Here is a 19,311-nt window from a genome sequence, read left to right on the forward strand (position 1 = left end):
GGGAAAAGGAATTGGTTTCAGCTTAGCCTCTTAAAGTATATAAATCAGCTGTCAAATTATGGCTTAATAATGTATTCCATGATCCAACTATCATTTTTCAACAAAGCTTGCCTTCGTGTCATGTGTGAATCAAAACAAAACATCTAGGCTGCTAGGATGATCCTTGTTTCAAACCTTAAATGCATTTTGGAATAACCCTTGCTAATATGTTATTTCTGTTTTCAGGACATATTTTTATAAGAATTGGGTGTGGATCTTTGATAAGTGGTTATTATATGTAAACGTGGAAAGAAACTTATAGGTTACCAAGTTAGTTTATAATCCATTTCCAAAGTCATCTTGACCGTGTGTGTCAGGATGGGAACCTTGACTGCATGATCAAATCTGCATTCTCTGGTGTCCATTTCTTTATAAATCTTCTTTAAAAAGAATAATTTTATATTCATTTCTTTACAGAAGTGTCTTTCCATCTCTTTGCTTTGCTCTGTGGATGAAGAACTATCTTGGCAGCCTCCAATTCTTCGAGGTAAACATGTTTGCTTTATTCCTTCTTTTACAAATGTTGTAATGTGAAATACTGCTTAGAAGTTGAGTATTAATGTTTATAGCAGATTCAACAAAATACATCACAATATACAGATGTAGCTCAATCAATACTATATTTAAGGCTGGACTTTTCGAGCCGGGGGTCCTCCAGCTTTCTGTGAATGTAGTGCCTAGAAGTCCCAACAACATAAAGTTCCTTGAGGTCTGGGAGTTGAAGATTGAAGAAGAGTATTATCTGTAGTTTGGGAATATTAGGACACAATTACTTTTTATTTTTATAATCCATCAGTTATATTCTCATAAAAATGACCCCATCCCTTTCAGGATTCTGGCTTTGAATGGAGTAATTAACCCATACCTCCCTCCCTCCCCTTTTCCAATCCGGATGAGAGCATCCCACAGTAGCAATTTGAAGAGGAATTGAAAACGGACTTTGCTTTCCTCTCCTTTGTAAATCTTAGGTACCGTATTTTCCGGCATATAAGACGACTGGGCGTATAAGATGACCCCCGACTTTTGAGAAGATTTTCAGGGTTTAGAAAGCCGTCTTATACGCCAGAAAATACGGTATATGGTGGATAGCAAGTAGAGGAAGACTGCTCTAGTGGGCCTTTGCAGAGAATCCAGTTTATAACCAAAATTCTAAATACAGGATCAGGTTATGAAATATATGAAGAAACATATCAATCTCAACTCTTAATTTTTGAGATCTAGTTAAACATGCAGAGATAGATTATTAGGATTAGGTCATTAGGGCCTAAATAGGAGGAAGAAGGTGTGTTGGATATGTTCGCCACTTTCAGTTATTTTTAAAAATAATAAAGGTGGGATAAGTCTACATAAATAAAAAATAAAAAGATAAATAAATTAGACACCGCTAAAAAGAGTTTAGAAATTTTTTACTGTTTAAATTATTTATGTGTGTGCATGTATATTTCAAACTTTGAAAGCCAATTTGGTCTAGTGCAGGGGTAGGCAACCTTGGCTCTTTTATGACTTGTGGACTTCAACCCCCAGAATTCCTGAGCCAGCATGGCTCAGCTTGGAAACCTCTCCCTTTCCCCTCAGCATGGCTGGCTCAGGAATTCTGGGAGTTGAAGTCCACGAGTCATAAAAGAGCCAAGATTGCCTACCCCTGGTCTAGTGGTTAAGGCACCAGGTTAGAAATCAGGAAACTGTGATTTCTAGTTTTGCCTGAAGCATGAAAACTGGCTGGGTAACTTTGGGCTAGTCACTCTCTCAGCCCACAACATCACATATCAAACAACAAGCCAGTTGGTCAATTCCTGCCCTGACCAATGGATCAACACTTGGTTGATCTGAAAAAAGCAGATCTTGCACTTGCAAAAAAACATTAGGAACAAAAAGTGTATATGTCTAACTTACTGTTTCAATTTTTCTGGAAATATATACTGAGTGAAGCTTTCCACAGCTGGAGCAAAACATACTGCATCTTTTATTTTAATATATTTAGACTGAATGTGCTTAGGACTATTAAACTGTACTACATAAAAGGGATGTGACACTGGGCCAAATATCTCAAAGATCTGCAAGGCAACAAATGTTATTACTTCATAAAAACAAGTTCTGTAATTATTTGATTACATTTAACAAGAAAAATTAATGGGGAAGTGAAAATACTATAAAAGCTCGGTGGAAGTCGACGGGTGAAAGGACCGTGTAGCTGTTTTCTGTCCCCCCTCCATTCCTGCTTCGTAAATCCGAGAGGAATTTAGCTGACACCCCTCCCCTTCCAGACCCATAGCCTCATCCTCCTTCCTCCCTACCATGTGGGGCACGAGAAAAGAGGGAACGCCTTGCGCTGCCGCCGCCTGCCTGCCCACCTCCGCAGCCACCGGTCGCACGCTCAGTATGAGCCGCCACTGCATCCCCCATGAGCATCTCCTACCGCCCCGCCTCCTTTCAAGCTCCGCCTCCCCCAAGCTACTCCCACCGGGGGTGAATTTATCACAATTCCTCTGATTCTCTATATACCGTATTTTCCGGCGTATAAGACGACTGGGCGTATAAGATGACCCCCGACTTTTGAGAAGATTTTCAGGGTTTAGAAAGTCATCTTATACGCCGGAAAATACGGTATGTAAGGGAATGACAGCAAGGGAAACAAAAGATTGAAGACTCTTGCCTTCCATATTTCTTTCTTCCCAATCTGCTTTCTCATTCTTAAAAACAATTAAACTTAGTCTGAACTGGGTTTCCTTGTGTTTTTCAACCTCAGTAACTTTAAGATGCATGGACTTCAACTCCCAGAATTCCCCAGCCAGCAAAGTTGCAGAGGTTGAGAACACTGTTTTAAAAAAATAAATGCAGATGCATGTTGGGTAATGAGTTGCTGACAAGCAGTTGGTGCTTTCCAGATATTTTGGATGACAATTTTGACAATATCTTGTCAACTGGAGCTAAGAAAGGGAGATCTCAGTAGCTGGCAGTATTCTAAGATCAGATCAGATCTATGAAGGTCATAAGGAAATTTTGGCTTTTGACCCAAAACTTTTCTGAAGACTCATAAAGTCATTCCTAGATTGGAGTTTTGCAGTGATCTCTTAATGTGGATGTTCTTTCTAAACCTGGGTTGCTAATTTCTGAAAGTTTGTGCTTATCTGTTTTTACATTCTGAATTGTATCTGTGAAAAATAATTTCTGGGTATGATAACAATTCTTATGGTTTAGAGTCCAGGAACAGAAACAAATCATTGCACATGTGCCCTTTCATGTGCCTTCACATGTTATCATGCTTTCAGTTTCTCTGTCCCCATCCCATTCGCTGAGGTTCCTGGATCTATAAAACATGGGAGGACAAAATACGGGCTCCATTTTTGCAAACCTCCAAAAGATCATGCTGACAAATACCCAAGTGATAAAATATAAACTTTTAAAATATAGCAGTAATTCAGTAGAAATGGTTGATCTGTGATTGTTTCATCTGTTCCATATCAAATAACATTCTGCATTTCTGACCTTTAGGGAGCAGTTAAAAAAAAATCACAGCTATCACCTAGAAAAAATGTTTCCCCTTTCTCTGAAGACAGCTATTCTTTTGTTTTGCAATTGCCTTGAACTTATACACAGATCAATCTTACTTTTGTTTCCACTGTTCATCTTGTTAATTGACACCAAAGGGAAATATCTGACTTAAAGATGATCAAGGTATGTCTCCTTTCACTGGGTTTAATGCAATGAGACTTCCAAATGACCAGAGAACCCAGTAATTGCAGTGCATTAATATAAGGCTAATACATTTATGATGGCATTCTATGGAATGGCACCAATTTCTTCAGATGCATGAAAGCTAATACTAAATTCCTGACCTATATGGTTGAGTGCATTGTAAACACTGAACTCAAATGGGGATAAAATGCAGAAAGGATAGTCAGCTTTGCCTTATGAGTCATAGCCATTCTGTGTGCACTAGTAAGCTGACTAACTCAGAGTTAATAACAACAACAACAACAACAACAGTATTTGCAGTTATTGAAGATGAATATAGTTGATAAAAATTTCATTTACACCAGCTCAGATTGAAATCTGGCATTGATGTCCTTTGTTCCTTTGTCTAAGTTCAGTAACAGAATTTCCTGGAAAGTTGCATTGTTTTTCTTGCGGGATGCTAAACTATTTCTAATATTGGATTTGTGATGAATCCATCCTACATTTGCCAGTTTCCCAACCTAATTGCAGGAATCCAACTACATACTCTAAAACACGGGTGTCAAGCTCGCCATGTTATGTGACGTGTCACGACGTATCGCGACTCTTTTTGCATTGCTGGTAATGGGGTGGGTGCGGCTTCGGAATGAGGAAACCGGCCTATGGGCCAGCAGTTTGACACCCCTGCTCTAAAACACTATCTGATATTCTTCAACTTCCTTATCATCCTATTTTTATTTTCTTTTTAAAGAAGCATTTAACTAAAAATGAGTGAGAAACCACTACAGAAATGAGTGAGAAATCTATCTACAGGCCTAACTGTACTTCTAGTGATGTCTTCTGATCTTACATATAGACTCTCAAAATTCCAGATGTAACTATTAGTCAAAAGCATGAGGAATTGGAATTTGGAGTGAAAAGACGAAGAACAGAATGATTCAAAAACTTTTAAGAAACTTGTTAATACTATATCTGTAAATCTAACATAAACTTTCAAGAAGATAAAGAGGGATAAATTATTATTAAAATTGAAGCACTGTAGTATTGGGGTATCTTCTTGCCAATTTGATTAGGTATAAAGCTTATATTAACAATGCAATTGGGGTGAAGGTTAATCCCCTTTACTTTTCTTTTCCAGACTGATAAAATGAATGCGTTGCTTTTATCATTTCAGTCTACAGGAAAAAGTCTACACAGTCAAGTCACATAAAAGGAAGAGAGAAAGATGGGAGAATGAAATATAGACAATGCAATAAATGTGGTTGTATGACTAAATAGTCATGTTCATTTGAGCAGACTTTCAAAAGTTTATTCAGTTGGTTTTTATAAACAGGAAAGAATTATTAATTTAAAGTCATTATCTATCCAAGAGCCACAAATGACTTTTCAGAAGGTGGCTCTGAAAACTATTCATTCAAAAGACATTGATCCTGTTTTCTTGTTCAGTGGATTTTCTGGATAAAAAATATATGCAGGAAGCAGTACAGAAGGAATTTACAAACGGAAATATGCAGGTAGTTCTCAACTTATGACCAGAATTGAACACCAAGCATGACAGTCGTAAGTGTGAAAAAGGTCATAAGTCACCTTTTTCTGTGCCTTTGTAACTTCAAAAAGTCACTAAATGAACTGTTGTAAGTTGAGAACTACCTGTATTCTGCAGTCCTATAAAATCCCAGAAATTAATAAATTTTCCTAATAAAAAGTTGATTGGAAGTATTTTTTGTCAGCAATTTGAAATGTCATTTTCATTCTGACATATTTTCAGGGATCCCAGTATCAGTATTGCCAAAAAGAGTGGCTATTTGATCTTTGCAGACATTCTTAGATGCTACCCAAGCATCTTAGTGAGGAATTTCATTATGCAAATGTGTATGACATATATGGTGTCAAATGGATGGCAAATGTATTCATAGCAAAGCTATATTAATAGCAAGCTAAAGAAGTTTAGGGCCACAGGTCTATGGAGTTTATAAGAAAATATTTTTGGGGGGCAACTTTTTTTTTATATAAAAGTTTTATTAGTTTTTTCCATTTTTTTTATACAAAAGCTTAAGACACAGTGTGGTGATCAGAGTGTCAAATCATTCAAAAACAAAGTCATATGCATATAGCTCAAATTAATTATAAACAATGTGCTCTCTGTAAGGTATAATATTACTTATTAAAATTAAAATTAATACAATTTTAGATAAAGTTCAATCAAACAAAGATCCTCAATCACCTTGCAATTATGATAATCTACTGTATATCCTGTTTTAAGCTTTACTAATTGCAATTGTCTTATTCCAGTTACATTTCAATAGACATATAGTTGGGATTTCAGGTATCCTTAATAATAGATCGTTCATTAAATCTAATTTTTCCCTATCACAAATGGCTCTTACTTTCTCTCTATTACAGCGTATTTTTCACGTTTAAAATAACAATATAAATCCAACAAATACAGTTCTATTTTTTAAAATATAGTCTATCATTTCATCAATCCACATATATAAAAAATCTTTTTAAGCCCTTTTGTAAAGTTTATACCTTCAAATACTTATCAAGTATAATGTCAAGAAATTCCCTGCCTTCATTCATTATTAAATCAAACAGAAATTCTCTCTCTATTTCAAAATAATTATCATATTTAAAATAATAGTATAGTTCCAAAAAAACACATATCTATTTTTAAAGACGTGTTCTATCATTTCATCACTCTACGTCTATAAAATCTTTTTAACCCCTAAACAAGTTTGCTCCCTAATAATTATCAACTATGATATCAATCAATTATTATTTCATTATTAAATCAGACAAAATCTCTAAAGCCTTTTTAACCCATCAAGTAATGTTTTATATCACATTTAAACCTGGGGCAACTTTTTCATATTAGGGCTGAGAAAGCTTGGATATGGCACACCCTACCTCCTTCCTGATTGTCTTTCAAATTTCTTGGAACCATAGCTCTCAAATACTACCTAGGAATTCTGGAAGTTGTAGTCCACAGTTCCCAATACCACCAAGTTGCAAACGTTTTGCACAATCCATGTAAAAATACCATGGATCTGGTTAATCTATTGTACTTTGAATGAAACATGATTCACCATAACTTGAAAAAAAAACAAATTATATAAGCTAGAAAACAGGCTGTCCTCCAAGACTTGTCTTCTCCTTCAAGACAAGACGATGTTGTAGAAAGGTAAAATATATGGGCCTTCTATTGATAACCACCTGCTACTATTAAAAAAAAAATCTTGGTACCTAAGGCTAAACTAAGTTGGTTTGTTTGCTTTCTTTCCAGGGAGAACAAAATGTATGTTGTGCAGATATCGACAGTAAATAGGCACGATTCGGTGCATTTCTGGCTAAAAAGGAATGTAGAAACTGTCTCTAGCAAAATTTCCCAAAACCTCTGTTCAGTACTGTAATATCTCATTATTTCAGCCAGTGGTTAAGGCACCAGGCTAGAGAGCGAGAGATCATGAGGTCAAGTCCCACCTCAGCCATGAATCCTGGCTGGGTGATTTTGGGCCAGTTACACACTCTCTCAGCCCAACTCACCTCACAGGATTCTTGGTGTGGGGAAAATAGGATAAGGAAGATGTGTTGGATATGTTCACTACCTTGCGTTTTTTTAAAAAATAATAATAAAGGAATGATATTAATTAATTAAATTAATAAATATTTTCTCTACTTGAAACTGACTTTACCTAGAAATGGCCCAAACCCAGTAGTATCCAGGATGGTAGATGGAGTCATTTCAATTTTGACAGAAAATTGTACTACAGAAATGTGACCATTTTGCCACCTTATGCCACCTTATGTTCATGGAGAGCTTTGAGGATCACAAATGGTGATGGGTGAGGGGCTAGGAAGCATCAGAGTAGATCCATGTTGTCCAGCAAATATCAAGCATATTTCAAAACATTAGCACTAAGGAATCTTCTGTGTAGAATCCAAGGATCCGGTCAAATATTTACAGCTGATTTTTTTTTTAATGGGTAGCTCGAATGTGCAAAGGCCATAATGCAAACTAATTACCAACATATAGCCTGGTTCCAAAGGAAGCTCTTATAGCATGTTGGACAATTCTGGTGTGTACTTGGTAGTTATGTTGTAAGACCTTCTTAGATCAGTGCTAATTAGAGATGGTGACCTGCAGATTTCTCTTAAGTTACTTTTGATTGTTTACAGAGAAACCGGTCTCAGCCTAGATGGCATCAGATGACATTTGATGGGTCAATCTGTGATTCTTGTCAACGTGAATATTTGTGTGCAATAGTTAATTAGACTGAAGCTGGGCCATTTTAAGTTCCTCTCCAAGAAAAACAAACACATACCAGAGAGTTTTTCATATTAGTTTGAAAACTTAATTTAATTGAGAAGGCTGTGGGGAAGGGGTGAAAGCCATATAGCTTTCAACAGCATTGTGAGCTATTAAGATAGGTGATCTGAAGGACTTTCTGCGTTTGCTGGGTCCATGGGGTGATTAAAAAAGCATGCACTCAAAGCCCCATCCCTTTTTTACATGCATTGTCTGGCATGGCTGCTATCTTGACTTTTTCAGATTCCCCTCCCCCCATAATGGAGACCCCTGAGTTTCCAAAGGAAAATTCTGAAAGAATTGATACCAGGCTTCAAGTCTGCCAAGGATGGTATTGTCTGCTTCAGACATTGTTTCTCTTCTTCTGAGATATATTTTAGTTACTTGTTAGCAGATCAGTTGAGGAGATTTTTAATCAGTTTATCATACCTTTTCCTGGAAAATTCTGGGGAATGCAATTTTGTTACTGTATGAGAATATATTCTAACCTAATCTCCTTTCTCTAGAGGTAAGAAATCATGACATCAGGCAGATTACATCTATACAATATGCTAAACTGGAAAAGATCATTTTGTTTCCAGTGTAGGTCAATATCTGCATGGAATTACTGGGGTGGGGGATGATCTGGATATTAGAGGCTGATGATCCCCAGATTTATTTGTCTATATTTTCTTCAGAAAATGGTCATGTTCCCCCAATGCCTTTCTGCAGGCAGGAATGGACTAGATGAGTGATAATAAATGGACATCAGATCCAACTAAGACAGAGGTGTCTCTTGTGAACAACCTCAAAGATGTGGTAGATCTGTCTGTACTGAATGGACTTGAAGGAGGAAGTATGCATTTTTTAAGTATTTGTGGATGCAGAACTCTCTGATTTTCTAGATTAAAGCAATGGACAGGAATACCTGCTTTGATCACTTTTTCTGATATCTCAACAACATTCCTTTCTGGAAGATAATAAACATAAAGCTATGATGCATGTGCTGGCAACTTCCATGATAGACTACAGTAATGAGATTTACATGGGGCAACAGAATAACAGAATTGGAAGAGACCTTGGAGTTCTTCTAATCTGAAATCCCCTCCCCCCCACTCAAACATTTGTCTCTTATCTGGAAACTTCAACTGATAACAAAAGGTTGGTTTCGGGAAGGATGCATATGATCCCTATCCTCAAAGCCCTGCATTGTTTGCCAACTGGCTGGCAAATACAATATATTGGTCATTATCTTAAAGCCCTCTACTGCTTAGGTTCAGGTTATTTAGCAATAGCAATAGCACTTAGACTTGTACAGTATACCACTTCATAATGCTTTTCAGCCTTCTCTAAGTGGTTTACTTAGTCAGCATATTGCCTCCAACATTCTGGGTTCTCATTTTATCAAACCAGAAGGATGGAAGGCAGAGTCAATCTTGAGCCGGTCAGGATCAAACTCCAGGCAGTGAGCAGAGTCAGCTTTCAATACTGTATTCTAACCACTATGCCACCACAACTGTTTTATGAAAAGATATGAACTTCCATGTTTCCTGAGAGTATTTGTGGACCTACAGTTATGAATTCCTGAAGCTCAACTGACAATGACTAGAAATCACCTTTCCCTGTTGCCATCCAAGCTCATCTGAAAAGCTGAGAGGCATAATATTTTCATTAGCTTTTTAAAAGGCAATTAGAACACATGTTTCATACAGGCTTCTAAATTGTTTTAACTCTTGATTTTAATTATTTTTTTTATTTGCATTTTTCACTGTCTTTAAAATTGTGGCTTTAAATTTGGTTTTTGGAAACACTGAGGTGCTTCAATAGTTGGTATTATGTCAATTCATATCAGTCAGTAAAATCAAATCAGACATTCTAGATCACTGGAAGGACTCTTGATTTATCTAGCTGCTAACAATGTGTAGAATTTGTATCTTGCAATCCTCAGAGCTAGAAATACACCTTAACATTTGATAAATGCTTTTTCAGAGAACAAAAATGGCTGGCTGTAATATTTTTTTTTTTGTTCTCCTTGTTTCAGATGTTGAATAATCCTTGTAACAGGTAGTATTCCCTGTATATTCTGCCTTCACTGGCAGTAATCTTTTTAAACTAATTACCTCAGTTTAAAAAGTGGTGGTAATTCCTCAACAAATTATGGCTGTGGCAAAGAAACATTCAAGTACCCCCCCTCCCGATGGCGGATGGGGATGGATGATTGTGATTGGCTGCTTCCTTGTTACGATCTGCACTCGAGCTGTGACCAGGTAACCTTTCTGGCCATGAGACTTTGCTGTATTTTAATAATTTTGTCCTTTGCTCAAAGTAGCAAACAATGATTTCTAATGAACAGGATGAAAACAAGTAGAAGTGGACAGTTTGTGATTCTTGCGTTCATTTGGACAAACCCCTTTGCAAACTATTCACGGAGATTTTTGCCCTCTCTTACAGCCTGCAGTTGGAGAGGGAAGAAGGCCCCAGGCTAAAAACCAAGAGCCAGTGAGTTCTAGTCCTACCTTAGACATGAAAGCCATCTCAATGACTTTGGGCCAATCACTCTCTCTCAGCCCAATTCACCTCCCAGTGTTGTTGTTATGGGAAAAATAGGAGGAGGAAAGAATATTATGTGGATTTGCTGCCTTGAGTTATTTACAAAAATAATAAAAATGAATGAATGAATGAATGAATGAATGAATGAATGAATGAATCAATCAATCAATCAATCAATCAATGAAATAAAAAAATAGGGTCACACATTGATTGCAATTTATCATTTCTGGGGAATTGATTAATCTTGAAAAGGATTCTCAGCCACAGACTGGATTAAGCCTGACTTTACTGGAGGCATTTCACTTTGAATTCCAAGAATCTCAGCAACAGGAACAGTTTCATCTTGAGGTCTGATTATCAAGAATAATTATTCTATGGTGAAAGATCTGGCTACTCCCTCCTCAGCTTTTTTAGCCCTCATTTTATGAAGCATAATTAACATTTGTCTCAAAAAGTATACAAGGCACTTATCCAAGCAAAAACAGAACAGTAAAAGAGGCTCACTTTTACTCCAACTAAATTCACTCCAACCAAAGTACTTTAAAGAGAGAGAAAGAGGCAAGGATTGAACAAAAAACAACTTTGAACATTCATTCTCTCTTATCTTGTCCTTGGCATGAAAAATCTGGATATTCTCTGTCCTTGGCTATTAATTAGATACTCCTTGCCTTACCATGACAATGATTTTTACATAGGTAAGTGAAGCTGGACAATGATAAGTTAGATATGTTTCTCCTCCTTGTTCCTTCCCAAGGACAGGTGGACATGTTGATAAGATACCCTGTTCCCCCTGTCCTTGGCCGAGATGAGCAGACATTATCAGCCCTTCCAAGTAGACCAGAGTAGGAGTCCAATGCCATTTAGATTTTTGTTGTAAATTACAGTGATGGAATCTTAATAAGTATGAATGGGCTTCCTCCATCTTTCCCTTTATTTTTGTGTGAACTAGGGAAGATAGTCCTATGGTGTTTGCTCTCATTACTTCTTGTCCCTGCCTCAGACCTTTTTATTTGATCATTGCCTTGGTAGTAGCTCTTCCTCCTGTTCTTCTAAGCCATCCTGTCTGTCCTTCTACTGACATGGCCAGTGTAATTGACTATTGTCAGTGATGTATATAAACCAGAAGTGCCTATAGAGGAGAACCTATCTGCAGATCTAACCTGGGTGGGGGAATACACTTGCTAGCTTGAAGATGGGGGTCCATCTGCCATTACTCTCAGGGTTTTCTGAGTAGCAGGGAGCTCTTTGTCTCTCTTCTTTACACTATACTTTTTGTACAAGCTGTATTTTATTGCTTCTTAAATATATTTTTGTGAGCTGTATTCTATTATTTTTCCTTGTTTCTCATACTGCCTTGGAATAAAGTTTAATTACCCATACTATTGTACTTATTGCTTCCAAATGCAAAAATACCTGTAGTTGAAACACTACACAGTGCTCAGAATCAGGTAGGTATTACTATGACTGATGCATTTGCCATTCAATTACCAAGTATTTTTCCTGTACTGGTAACAATATTTTTAGTGTCTGGTCAGTGTTCCACTTGAACACAATCACTACTATGACATAATTATTTTCACATGACTACTGGATAAACTTGTGAGGCTAAAAGTTATCATTATAGAGCTTACAGCACTCCAGTGTAGATTCTCCCATATTGGAAACACAATGATTACTGTTGTTTTTTTTTAAAGAAAACATATTCCCATAATATATATTCATAACATGCGTAACTTTAATTTGTCAAATGGCAGGACTGGCACTTCTGGAATATAGAAGATGAATTTCTTGCCATTTGTATTCCTCATGTTGCCCCAGTCAACTTTTGAGTTTATCTGGCCTGTTCTGTTCATGGCTCTCCAGTCATACCAGTTGTATGACTATAACATTGTATAATTATAACATTGAACACGAGGCCTCAACCTCTGCCTTCCCTGCTAATGACAGAAATCTCCTAGCACTGCATAGTTTCATCATTATAGCCAATCCTTGATTTACAACCATAATTAAGTCTGGCAATTTCAATTGTAAGTCCTGACGGTCATAAAGTGGCTCATCATTTGACCAGTCTGATTTTACACCCTTTTTTGTGGTGGTCGTTAAGCAAATATGGTTCTAAATGAACATGGTAGTCATAAAGTGAACCCATTGTTCAACTATGATAGGCCATTTTTTGCCGAAAACCAGAAGTAAACACTGTTCTTAGATTTACATGTGGCTTGTTCAGTCTCTGAAAATAACTGCATTTAGGGAGACATTTGTGGCTGCTATTGTCTTGGTACGATGGTTGATATGGAAGTTGGATTTGCAGATATTGTAGACTGCACATTTGAATTCTGAAGAGAGCATCTCCACATCTTTAAAAGTGGATATCTTTTTTAGAGATTTTGGCTTAATTCTAGAATGAGTACGTCTTCAGTCAATTTCTATCTAATCTTTCACTGTGATGGTATCGCATCCAAAGTTAGGTTTTCTATTTTTTCTTTTCTCAGATGTATCTCAATATTTTTTGTGGAGTTCCAGACTTACTTTGCACAAGACTATGCCCGGACAGCTTGGATCCATTCCATTGTAGATTGTGCTACTATGTTGTGTGGTAAGTATTTATATACAGGTAGTCCTCGACTCATGACTACAACTGAGTCCAAAATTTATGTTGCTAAGTGAAAAATTTGTTAAGTGAGTTTTGCCCCATTTTACGACTTTTCTTGACAGATTTGTTAAGTGAACCATTGCAGTTGTTAAGTTAGTAACATGGTTGCTAAGTGAATCTGGCTTCCCCATTGACTTTGCTTGTCAGAAGGTCACAAAAGGTGATCACATAACCCCTGGACACTACAACTGTCATAAATGTGAACCAGTTGTCAAGCATCTGAATGTAAATCACGTGACCATGGGGATGCAGCAACAGTCATAAGTGCAAAAAATGGTCTTCACTTTTTTCAATGCCGTTGTAACTTTGAACAGTTATTAAATGAACTGTTGTAAGTTAAGGACTACCTGTACAGTATTACAATGGCAGATGATGCAATCCTCCATCCAGCAATGCATGTTTCTGCTGTGTTTTGTATTAAGTATAAACTCCTTCCGCTTAGTCCCAAATAACTAGAACCAAATGGACACAGCTCTTGATTTTATCTAATTCAACTTTCTTAACTCAATGCCTTCCAGATGTTTTTTAAAAGATTTTATTGATTTTTTCCATACATACAATAATAATTTTTCAACCAATGTGCTGTCTGGGTTTAAATACGGTAATACATATTTAATTACTAATCCTTTATTCTTTCCTGTAGCCATCGGTAAAATAAGTCCCAAGTTTGATAATAATGTGTTTCTTCTTTTTTTTTCAGTCTCATAGTCAATCTGTCCATCTCTGTGCATTCTAGTATTTTTTTAATTATTTCTTCATCTGATGGTATTTCTTCATTTTCCCAATGTTGCGCAAATATTATTCTTGCCACTGTTGTGACATGCAAAATCAAATATAAGCTTTGTTTGTTAGCCTTTTCTGGCATTATACCTAATAAAAAAAGTTCAGGTTTAAAATCTAGATGTTCTCCCAACATCTTTTCTAACCAAGTATGTATCTTTTTCCAATAATTCTTTACTTTATCACATGTCCACCAAACATGATAATACGTGCCTGACTTGTGTTTACATTTCCAACATCTATCTGACATATTTATTAAACATTTTTGCTAATCTTGCTGGAGGCAGGTGCCATCGATAAAACATTTTATATAAATTTTCTTTATAAGAAGTTGACATTGTTAGTTTATAATTTCTTTCCCATAGGTTTTGCCATTTTTCTAATTCTATATTATATCCCAAAATTTTCACCCATCTTATCATTGTTTCTTTAACTTGTTCACTTTCCATTTCCAAGGTTAATAAAAATATACATTTTCTTAATTAATGTCTCATTTGAAGTTAACAAAGTCTTATCAAATGCCGTTTGTTCTTTATAAAATCCATACAGTTTAACATCTTTTTCATATGTAGTTTGCATTTGTAAATATGCCCACCATGACAAGTTTATACCCTGATTTTCCATTTCTTGTTTAGATTTTAAATTCCCTTCAGAATTTAGAATATCACTATATGTCCAGATTTTTTCAAAGTCCACCAAATTTGGGTGTACAAATGCTTCATTGTTGACAACCACTCTGGAATTTTCAAATATATTTTACTTTTTATTTTTTCCCATACTGTTAACAATGCATTTCTTATATAATGGTTTTGGAAATATTTATGAATTTTATTTTTCCCATACCATAAAAAGTGTGCCACCCCAATTGTAAATCATGCCCCTCCAGATATAACAACCTTTTATTTCTAAGAGTTATCCATTCTTTTATCCATGTTAATACAGATGCTTGATAGTACAAAACCCAGTCCGGTAAACCAAATCCTCCATTTTCCTTAGCATCTTGTAACGTTGTCATCTTAATTCTAGCTTTCTTTCCTTGCCAAACAAATTTCAAAATTAATAAATTTAAATCTTGAAAAAAAAATCTTGAGTTTTATGGGTATTGGTTGAAATAAAAATAAGATTTTCGGCAATACATTCATTTTCACTGTAGCAATTCTTCCTAGTATTGACAATTGCAAATTTTTGCATTTTTGGATTTTCCAAATCCAGTTTTATTTGATTCAATAATTTTGTGTAATTATCTTCTTTTATTGTTGAACATCTTGATGTTAAATGTATACCCAAATATTTAACCTTTTTAATATCTGTAATTCTCTTTTTTCTGACATTTGTTTTTTTTTGTTTATCTGTAAGATTTTTAACTATTACTTTAGTTTTTTTTCTGTTTATTTTCAGTCCTGCCATTTCTCTGTACTGTTCTACCTTTCCCAGTAATTTAGTAATCATCTCCAAAGATTCTTCTAAGATAAATACCAAATCATCTGCAAATGCTTGTAATTTATATGTTTCATCTTTTATTTCCAGTCCTTTAATTCCTATATCTTGTCTGATATTTCTATTTAAGACTTCCAGAGTGAAAATGAATAACAATGGAGATAATGGACATCCTTGCCTTGTACCTTTTCTTATCTCAAAGTTCTCAGTATAATCTCCATTCATGATCACTTTCGCTGTTTGTTTGTTGTATATTGTTTTTATCATATTTATAAAGTCCATTATTTGTAATTGCTGAGTCATAAATTGCCAGGAAACATTATCAAATGCCTTTTGAGCATCTAGGAATATTAGTGCTAGTTGTTTCCCTGGATGTAGTTCATAGTATTCTAATATGTCCATTATCACTCTCAAATTGTTTTTAATTTGTCTGTTTGGTAGAAAACCATTTTGGTCTGGATGTATAAATTCAATTAGGTATTTTTTCAATCTCTCTGCCATTATTGAAATAAAAATTTTATAATTCACATTCAGAAGCGATATCAGTCTGTAGTTTTTAATCTGTGTCAAATCTGAATCTTCTTTTGGTATTAAAGTAATATTTGCTTCCATCCATGTGGCTGGAAGACATTACAAATGTCTTTCAACGCTTCACTTAATGTATCTTGTAGGGTTTTATATAACTCCGCCGGTAATCCATCTGGACCCGCTGTTTTTTTCATTTTTTTGCCTTCTTATGGCCTCTGTTATTTCCATCATTGTGATTTTTTCCTCTAACATAGTCTTAAATGTTTCTGGAATTTTTGGAAGATTATTTTCTTATAGATATTGGATCGTTCTCTGTCTTGGAATTTCTTCTATGTCATACAGTTTCTTGTAATATTCCTTAATTATCTTTTTTATTTCTTCATTTTTAAATTGTAGACAGCCCTTTTCATCTATTAAGTTGTGTATCATTTTCTTCTCCTTCTGTTTTTCAGTTTATAAGCTAACCATCTTCCTGGTTTATTTGCATTTTCAAAAAAAATGTTTTGCTCTTTTTATGTGCTGTGCCAATTTTTCTGAATCTAACAGATTTAGTTTGTGTTTTATTGTTTATATTTCTCTTTTCAAAAAATTTTTCTACGGGTTTTTTTTGTAGTTCTGATTCCAACTTTCCAAATTTTTCTTTTAGTAGTACATATTGCTGTCTTCTCTGTTTGTTTTTCTTTGCTGTGTATGTTATGGCTATACCTCTGAAATATGCTTTGGCTGTGTTCCATACATTTTATAATGTTGTATCTTCTTTTTTGTTTTCTCTAAAGAAAAACTCCATTTCTTTTTTTGCTAATTCTATAAATTCTCTTTCTTTTAGTATAGATTGATTTAAAGTCCATCTTGGTCTCTTTGTATTCCTCTCCATGTCACTTTTAAAGGATTATGGTCTGCCCATGTACCCAGTTCTATCTCAATTTCTTGTATATTCATTCTCAATTCAGACGTCATCCAAATCATGTCAATTCTTGACCAGGATTTTTGACTATTTGAATAAAAAGTATATTGAAGTAGAAAAGGCTTAATTTCCCTCCAAACATCTTGTATTCCAATTTCTTCTATCATATTAAAAATGTCTTAGGTAATCTTCTTCTTCCAGTTTTCTCTATTTTACTGCTTTTATAATCAATTGTACCATCTACTATCGCATTAAAGTCTCCTACTAAAGAAATATTTTGGTACTTCATTTCTATTATTTTCTCAGTACTTCATCTCTTGTTGTTTTCTTTATGAATCTCACATGTACTTCTCTATGTAGTTTATATTTCCTTGCGTAGATTGAATTCATTCAAAATATTTCATCTATCTCCATTTGCATCTCTGCTCTATCTGCTTTCAAGGCCTCTGCCAGTAGCTCAATGATCACAACTGCTATATTTTCTTCTCTGTCTTCAGGGATATTTTGAAATCTCAAATAGTGTTCTGCCTTCTCCATTTCTAGGATTGCCACCGCTCCTTCTAGAATTTGATTTGCTTGTTCTAATTTTTCATTTTCTTGTAATAGTATTTCCATTTTTTATCAATATCATCTTATTTATTTTCCATTTTCTGAATTCTTTGTTCATTTTTGGCAATCATTTGATGGTGAACTTCAAATTGTGCCTTTATATCCAAAATTTCTTCACTTAATTTCTCAAAATTGCTTTTTGTCTCTTTATGATTTTTTTTGCATTGACTCTTGAATCAATTTTAGTGTAGTCTGCATTTCATTTTGGGCAGTGCTTATTTTCTCATGCTGCAACATTGTTTCAATAGATCCCTGAATTGTTAGGCTAGGTCTGTGGTGGCGAACCACACAGCGGCGGAGGAAGTGATGCGTCGGAGCTGGAAAAAAGATACCGTGGGGGGGTGGGGGGAGCGGCGGGAGCAGGGCGCTCCATGCGAGGGGTGGGGTGGGGCCTGTTGCTTCCTTCCCCCTGCCAGACATCTGTCAAAGCCACGCAGGGTAAGGCTGCCGCTCCCACCCAGATGCCATCGCCTCCCCCAAGCATTTTTTTTTACTAACCTGCCTTTCAGCTGCATTCCGTTTCTCCATTCGCTTTTCAGCCTTTGCCGCGTGTTTGTGGGCCCCAAAAAAAGTTCTGTGAGACTTTCTAACTTCTCACAAGATCTCACGAGAAGTTAGAAAGTCTGATAGAACTTTTTTTTTTACTAATAGAACCACAAACACGTGGCAAAGACTAAAAGCGAATGGAGAAACGGAATGCAGCTGAAAGGCAGGTTAGTAAAAAAATGCTTGGGGGAGGCGAGGGCATCTGGGCGGGGCCTGTTGCTTCCCTACCCCTGCCAGACACCTGCCAAAGCCACGCAGGGTGAGAAGAAGGTGGGCTTCATAGGGCTGGACCCCGGCACCCCTGAGTCCTCCTGTGACAGGACCCTGCTGATTGCCGGCTTCGAGAGCGGTGGCGGCAAATGCGGCTCGATCCTCAGCAAGCCCCATTTGCTGCCTCCTGCCTAATGCCGCTCGATCCTCAGCAAGCCCTGTTTGCTGCCTCCTGCCCAATAACGCTACCATGAGGCCGCCGAACAAGCCGGGCAGAGATAAGGAACTGGGTCGGGGCGGTGGGAGAAGGGTGCTCTGCAAGGATTGGGTCCGACACACATGGGGCTGCTGCCTCGCTTTCCGTGCTGTGCCTGGGCAGGGCTGGATTGGGCATGGAGCCTCCATGCTGCTTCTTCCCCTGCAGACATCGGGAGCACCCACCTCCCCTCATCCTGGGGCAGCTGCCGTCATCCCGCGCTCTCCAGCCTGTCACCGGCGAGCTGGGTGCACCGAGCTCCGCCCTCAGACAGATGGAGGCCAGAGGGGAGCGAGAGCCACGGCTACCCAGCTCCTCAGTCTGAGGACGCGTGCGGGGAGAGGCGCCACCCAGGTCGGTAAACCGTGGTCTGCCCGCAGATGGAGGAGGAGGGCTGGCCGGGGACAGGCGCAGCACTGCCCATGGGGGGAATCTGACCAGCCCCAGCCTGGAGGGAGAGGAGACGCCAAGGGAGCCCGAAGGGAGGCATCCCGGAAATTAAACTTTCCTTCTTTTAAATATCTATTTAATGCTAAGCATAAGCATTATATTTCTCTGCCCATTATAATTTTATGAAAAAAGAGATCCTTCTCCTTGGGGAAACAAAAAGGAAAAAAAAGAAAATTTGTTTAAAAATTCTATCAGAAGGTAAAGGGGACAGTCATGTGATCTCATTTTATGACCTTCTGATAGGCAAAGTCAATGGGAAGCCAGATAAAGGGGACAGTTAAAGTAATTAACTTAGAGTGCCGTCGGCCAGACAATGCCGGCTGGCGACCCCCAGGGGGAGAGCCTTCTCTGTGGCAGCTCCTGCCCTCTGGAATGACCTACCCCCC

The 19,311-nt window shown here is 37.0% G+C and overlaps 1 protein-coding gene across 1 annotated transcript in view; it reads left to right on the top strand.

Moving 5' to 3' along the window:
* The first annotated feature begins 464 nt into the window (after positions 1-464).
* Positions 465-19,311, top strand: part of SLC16A12 (solute carrier family 16 member 12) — a 31,185-nt gene continuing 12,338 nt past the window's right edge. The window contains exons 1-3 of the mRNA XM_015823028.1: positions 465-526; positions 10,044-10,269; positions 13,045-13,148. Coding sequence (XP_015678514.1) covers positions 10,160-10,269; positions 13,045-13,148 — 214 coding nt within the window. The 5' untranslated portion in view covers positions 465-526; positions 10,044-10,159. The remainder of the gene's footprint in view (positions 527-10,043; positions 10,270-13,044; positions 13,149-19,311) is intronic.

Source organism: Protobothrops mucrosquamatus, unplaced genomic scaffold (genome assembly GCF_001527695.2).
Source record: "Protobothrops mucrosquamatus isolate PMUCROS unplaced genomic scaffold, P.Mucros_1.0 scaffold1746, whole genome shotgun sequence".
In the NCBI taxonomy this organism is placed as follows: domain Eukaryota; kingdom Metazoa; phylum Chordata; class Lepidosauria; order Squamata; family Viperidae; genus Protobothrops; species Protobothrops mucrosquamatus.